General features: G+C 48.5%; 1 protein-coding gene across 1 annotated transcript; it reads right to left on the minus strand.

The window, feature by feature from the left end:
• Positions 1–207: 207 nt before the first annotated feature.
• Positions 208–2,217, minus strand: LOC107040836. The gene is made up of 3 exons (XM_015261099.1): positions 1,875–2,217; positions 1,550–1,796; positions 208–1,471 (listed from the first exon to the last, which is right to left on the minus strand). Exons 1-3 carry the CDS (start codon positions 2,215–2,217, stop codon positions 208–210), a joined length of 1,854 nt encoding a protein of 617 aa, XP_015116585.1.
• Positions 2,218–6,825: the final 4,608 nt, after the last annotated feature.

Consider the following 6,825-nt stretch of genomic DNA (forward strand, 5'->3'; position numbering starts at 1 on the left):
TTGGACACGGTCGGGAACCCAGGTCCGTGTCCAGGAGGTGCTGCCGCTCGTGGTCAGCGAACCAACCTGCCGTGACGTGGGGCTGAAGCCTCAACATTCTCCCCCCGTCAGCAACTTGTTGGTGACCAGGTTCTCGAGGAAGCCATGATAGAGCCTGAAACACTAAACAGAAAAGATCAACAACGTCAACAGAGACCAGCTTCAAAATCAGCTGGTAGAGATTGGCAACGAAACCAGCTTGGAGATCGGCTGAATCAATGTCGTCGTTGCTGTCCTGATGGTCACAACTCTGGAGAGACCATGCTTCCCAGGGTGTTGAGCTGTGACCCGAGCTAGAGGCCACTTCGCTGGCGGGAACCTCTCATCGGAGAGCACAAACACAGAGCCGATGCGAATATCGTTGGACGGATGATGCCACTTGGAGATGGACTGAAGCTGCTGCAGGTATCCTGTAGACCACTGCTTCCAGAAATACTGCAGCCTCTGCTGAATCAGTTGCCATCTTGAGAGCCGTCCAACGTTGAGATGGTCCAGTGAAGATTCCGGTAGAGCTATTGGAGCTTCTCCAATCAAAAAATGCCCCGGGGTGAGACACAACACGTCGTCGGGGTCTTCAGAGAGAGCCTGTAGAGGTCTGGAGTTGAGCACAGCTTCAATCTGGGTAAGCAGCGTAGAGAGTTCCTCGAACGTCAGTGCAGTATCCCGAATCGTTCGAGAGAGATGATACTTCACTGATTTTACCGCTACTTCCCATTTTCTTCCAAAATGAGGGGCCCCAGGTGGATTGAAAGACCACCGAGTACCGTCTTGCAGGCAAACTGCTGAGAGATGCTGGAACTCCTTTGATCCAGCAGAGAACAACCTCTTATGCTCCTTGTCTGGACCAACGAAATTCGTTCCACAATCACTAAAGAGGTTCCTGCAATGACCTCGACGACTCACGAATCTCCGATAGGCAGCGATGAACTCATCAGCAGAGTAGTCGATGGCAGCTTCCAGATGAAGTGCTGACATGGCCATGGAAACGAAGATCACTAACCAACCCTTTTGGGTTTTATGACCACGCCCCTTCCACGTCTTGATGGACACTGGTCCAGCGTAATCTACACCAGTGTTAGAGAAGGCACGTCCTGGAAACAGACGTGCCGGTGGAAGCTGCCCCATCAGTTGCTGAGCACGTACTCCACGTTGGCGGGCACATTCCACGCACTTGAGAATGAAGGATCTTAATGGCGCTCTTCCTCCAATAATCCAGTAAGACCTGCTGAGATGCGTCAACGTGAGTTGAGTTCCACCATGCAACGTTCGCTGATGAGAGTCCGTAATGAGAAGTTCAGTCAGCTCGGAATCTTTAGGGACGATCGCTTGTTGTTTACTCTCTGGGTGCAGGTTAGAGAACCTCAATCTGCCGCCCACTCGGAGAACACCTTGATGGTCTATAAAGGCAGTCAGTTTGGTCAACGGATGAGACCTCCCAAGTTGGTGACCACGATAAATAATGCTGCACTCCGACTGCAGATAATGAGCCTGAGTAGCTCTGACCTAATACAGCCTAGCTGCCTCGATGCCATCAGGACTGAGTGGATCCACGAGAGTTTCACCTGGTTTCCTCCTCATCCCAGCAACAACACGTTGACAAATTGCTGTCATACGCAGCAATTTGTAGAGAGAGGAGTACTTCGTGATGAGTTCCCACAGAGTAGAGCCCATTGAAACGGTAAATATGGATCCGGGCTTCTCTTCCAGATTCGCTGACGGATCCAGTTTGGCATTCTCTTTCGGCCATTGAGAGCAGTCTAAGTGCAGTCACTTTGGACCCGTCCACCACAGTTTATGAGCACTGAGTTGAGCCATAGTGATGCCCCGAGAAGCACATTCAACAGGATTCTCCTTACTGCTGATGTATCGCCACTTCGCTCCTGGAACCAGTTCCTGTATGCTGGCTACCCTGTTATGCACATATTCCTTCCACTGGGAGGGATGAGAGCTGATCAACGCCAGGGTAACAGCTGAGTCTGTCCACAGGAACACAGGAGCGTTATCAAAGTTGAGTTGAACACGTACATACCTTATGAGTTTTGCCAGCATGACTGCGGCGTTGAGTTCAAGTCTCGGAATGGTGACTTGCTTGAGAGGAGCCACCTTGGTTTTAGCAGTAGTTGAAGAGACACTCACACCATCCGAACTTGTCACCTTCAAATATACCACCGCAGCCATCGCTGTTTGCGATGCGTCTGAGAACCCGTGTATTTCCACCAGAGCATCCTTCTTCACTCCGAGCCAACGAGGAATAGAGATATTTTCGACCTGAGACAGCTCTTTACGGAATTGGGTCCACTTATCCGAAATTTGTGGTGAGAGCGCATCATCCCAGTCCAGCTTCTCAACTCAGAGACGCTGTAGGAGTGCCTTTGCCCTCACGGGAAAAAAATATATGCAAATAATTATACGTGACATATATGTGACATATTGCATTTTTCGCCGAAAATATATCTTGCATATATGTTAGATATATGTCGAATATATATGGGTAATATATATGTGCTCGCATATATTCAGCATATATCTGATGTATTGCATTTTTCGTCGAAATATATGTACATATAATTTACATATATTCCACATATATTCCGTTTTCCGTACGGGTGCCCTAATCACCACAGAAGAAAGCAGCCCCAGGTGGTCGGACAACTGAGCTATCTCAGACAACATATTCCTCTTCGTCACCTTTGAGTTGGCCGGAAGGTGGATTGAGAACTTGAATTGGTCTGTGTTTAGATCCCACTTCAGACCAAGAATCTTCGTGATGGCATCCTCTAGCAGCTTGTGATCCTGAGAGACACTTTCTGGATTCAGAGATCTGAGTAGAGACGGACTATTGCTATGCCACTTTGCTAGACGGAAACCAGCTAATGAGGAAAGTAGTACATAGGAGTTGACGAATGAGCTTGCCTCTGAGCAGAACACCGAGTGGAGACACGAGCCGACTGCTTTTCCTCCGGGACCCTCAACCCTCCTGAAGCCGAAGGCCCATGTGCCAAGGTCATCCCCTCAGATCGACAGCCGAACTTGAACCTTCCGGCGATCCTCGAACCAGTTAAGGCTGGAACACGCACCATCTGCAAGAGGCAGGCGAACCACATAGCGCCCTGAGCTGTCTCGGGAATGGGTGCGCTGGAAAAACTCCTCATATTCTGCCTCTTCTTTCGTGAGATCACTATCTTCGGTTTTTGGGACCTCCTCCTGCAGCCAGAACGAAGTGAGAAGGTCGTAGAGTTCCTCGTTGCTGACTGCAATGTGATTAGAGCTGGCCAGCATTGGAATCACCGCTGAAGTAGGTCCTAGTACCACCCAACCGAAGATAGTGTGCATTGCTATAGGGGAGTCCGAAGGCCCCTTGATGATCTGTGGCTCCACAATTGATCCGAAGAAATCCGCGCCAATGAGAAGGTCAATAGGTCTTGGCTCCATGTATGCCGGATCAGCTAACTTCAGTCCCTCGAGATGGCCCCAAGCTTGAGTATCCTAGACTGAGAACGACGGCAACGATGATGTGAGATGGTCAAGAATGTAGGCCTTAATCTGAACATGTTTGTCTGAGTGCAGAGACTTCAGACAGAACTGAGAGAATTCCTTTGAGAATGACCTTGATCCACCAATATCAACGACAGGTAGCAAAGCTGAAGACTTCAATAAACCTAGCTTTACCGCAAGACTATCTGTAACAAATGATAACTCAGATCCAGGATCCAACAGCATCCTAACTTCACAGCAACGTCCATTCTCTGAAACGAGAGAAGCTAGCGCTGTTGCGAGAAGAACACTTGGTCTGAGTTGAGATGACGATTCATGAACTGATAATGCTACAGATGGAGAATCACTTGACAGCGACGGTCGTAGAGAACGTTCTGAAGTTACCGGAGCCTCTATCGATGAAGTCGTTGGTTGAGAAGATCACTGCTGAACTGATAAAGGCCTCGGACCAGCGGACTGTATAGGACGAGTACCAGACTGAGACCACTGACCTTGAGACTTCAACTGGTCTGGTTGAGATGTCTCGAGAGGACCATTCTGAGGGCGTGTGATGTGGATCATCGAGTGGTGACGCTTGTGACACACAACGCACGTCTTCGTGATCCTACAGGCACGAATGGAGTGCTTCCCCAAACAGTTGAAGCAGAGGTACTTCTTTTCGACGAACTCCTTCCTCTTTTCCGACGACAACTGCTTGAATTTGGGGCACCTATCGATGAAATGCTTATCTTCACACATGGAGCAGGCATTGGCGGTCATGTCTGCCCATGACTGCGAACTCGACCCGCGAGAGTGTGGAACTGCACTGCCAGTTGAGACATCCAGCACCTTTGCTGGCTTTGTTCTGGGTGGTTGAGAGGGGACACTCAAAGTTGGCGTCTTGGGAGCGTGCAGAGGATGCAGCTCAATTCTCTCCTTAGCTCTTGCTCTGCTCAACATGAACTCCCTGAGTTCCGCGTACATTGGAAAGGTGGTGGTGGATCCGATCTTAACTTCCCACGCCTCCAACGTCTTAACATCCAACCGGCTTGAGATGATATGCACCAAGACGTCGTCCCAGTGCTCGACAGGGCGCCCCAACGACTTCAGGGCATTGAGAGCTTCGGTGGTGGAGTTGAGGAGAGCATTAAACTCCTTGGCCGTACGGTTGACGATCCTCGAAGTGGAGAACAACCTTTCCAGCTGGGTAGAGATGAGGAGATGTTCCTTGTCATACCTCGCGATAAACATATCCGAGGCTGGAATGAATGAGTCTTGAGCTACCGGCAGAGTTGAGATCAACTGCTTTGGTTCGCCAGCAAGAGAAGTCAAGAGATAATGGAATTTCTCGACCGTAGAGAGGTTATTGTTGCCGACGACCATCGAGAGGAAAAGATCTTTGAAGGGTGTCCACTCGGAGAAGTCCCCTGAGAAGGTAGGCAGCGAGATGTTCGGTAACTGCCTTTGAGTCACCTGAGCAGATGGAACTGATGCAGCGGGTCGACGAAACGACTCCGAGAGGTCCGCGGTCTCATGAATGGCTTTGATTAACCCTACGAACGACGTACGAACCGTGGAGTACCGCTGCAGACAGATATCGTATACCCCCTGCATCACGTATTCGTGGTCGAGCACCTCCGCGCTATCCTTCCCAGTCAGCAGCCTCACGTACTGGTCCTCGAATTGGCTCCAGTAATTCTCCAGAATATTCAGCTTCGACTGCAACTTCGTGACTGAAAGCTCCTTCACCGTCGCTGACGATGATTCCGTGTAGAGAGACTCAATAAACTTTGCCCTACTGGCTTGAATAAATAATCTCCCTGCGAAAGACATGCTCACCAGATAGCAAATACAAATTCAGCAAGCAGAAAAAGCACCAACCAAAAAAATCGTAGAGAACGCAACAGTGGAGAACAGCATAGCCAATAGCGAACAAAAATTGAAATCAAGCAAAAGCAGCAGCGAAGTTCAGGGAAAATCAATAGAGAAAAATAATAATAATAATAATCGACTTCCCTGTGAGAAGGTCTAAGCAGTGATGAGCGCAGAACTTCAGCAGGCAGCGAGAAGGACGAGGGATCTGCTCCTGAAGTGCTGGAGAAATACGTCACGGAGCCCCAGGTTGAGTGAAACTGACGGATTTGCAATTTTTAGTGGCGCGCACAAATATCAATAGTTCGAGATGAGCACCACTGTACTGCTACGTCACGAAGGACGAGCCGCGTGGGAGGAGTCGATGGGCGGAGTCGGTGGGTGGAGCAAAGGGGGTGGAGCCGACACACAAATTCCCGCGCTTTTCCACCGCCACCACGCGCACTAAAGTTTTACTGAAAAACAATGTCCACTTTTCCCGATTAACCGGTTCGAAGGACCAAATGTTTCGGCGAGAGTTAAACCGAAAAAAACCGATGGAGAGCCGGGATTCGGGAAAAGGATGAGCAGTTCACCAAAATAATGTCTGACACAGTGCGTGTGAAAAGAGTCACAATGAAAACTGTATTTTTTCGTTAAAATACAGAACTCAGTCAAAAAATATTTACAACAAAATAATCACTGTCAACTAATAATTGTGTCGAGACACGCTAGAGATTTTTCACAGTTGAGATGGTCACAAAAATTATAGATTTAATCGCGGAGAGACAGTTGCACGATGCACACTTATCACGAGGCGACTAGAGAAGAAGGCGGAAGTGACGAGATGGGACAAGTATCGCGGCAGGTGTCGTCGGTCCCAATTAATTGGACACGGTCGGTAACCCAGGTCCGTGTCCAGGAGGTGCTGCCGCTCGTGGTCAGCGAACCAACCTGCCGTGACGTCAGGCTGAAGCCTCAACAAGGAATATCCCTCAAATTTTCCGACATTGACCAAGCAATTTGCAGGAATCTGTTTAACACAACAGTCATTTCGAGGACTCATCCAAACCAAACGCTTGGACAGTGACATTATGAATGCTTTCTTTTCCACCTTACAAGAAGTTGCCGCAAGAAATTCTATAAACCTGTTACCGTTCGATACGTATTTTTGTAGTAAATTGTTAATGGCTGAAGTGAGTTTTGGTTTTAAGAGATGGGTCGACAAAGTGAGACCTAGCACGTATGATATTTGGTTGATTCCATTCAATGAAAATGAAAATCATTGGACGGTATTTATGGTACTAGTGCATGCAAAGATTATCGTTCATTTTGATTCACTGCACGGTGAACCTCTTAAAAAATTGATAACCAACATTACAAATTTCATCACGAGGGAGGCTTCATCACGTTTTCGTCGTAAGACAAATAGGCCAATCGAATGAGTGGCAGCTGTATATC

This window comes from Diachasma alloeum, unplaced genomic scaffold, assembly GCF_001412515.2.
Source record: "Diachasma alloeum isolate Michigan unplaced genomic scaffold, Dall2.0 Dall_scaffold_00345, whole genome shotgun sequence".
Lineage (NCBI taxonomy): Eukaryota > Metazoa > Arthropoda > Insecta > Hymenoptera > Braconidae > Diachasma > Diachasma alloeum.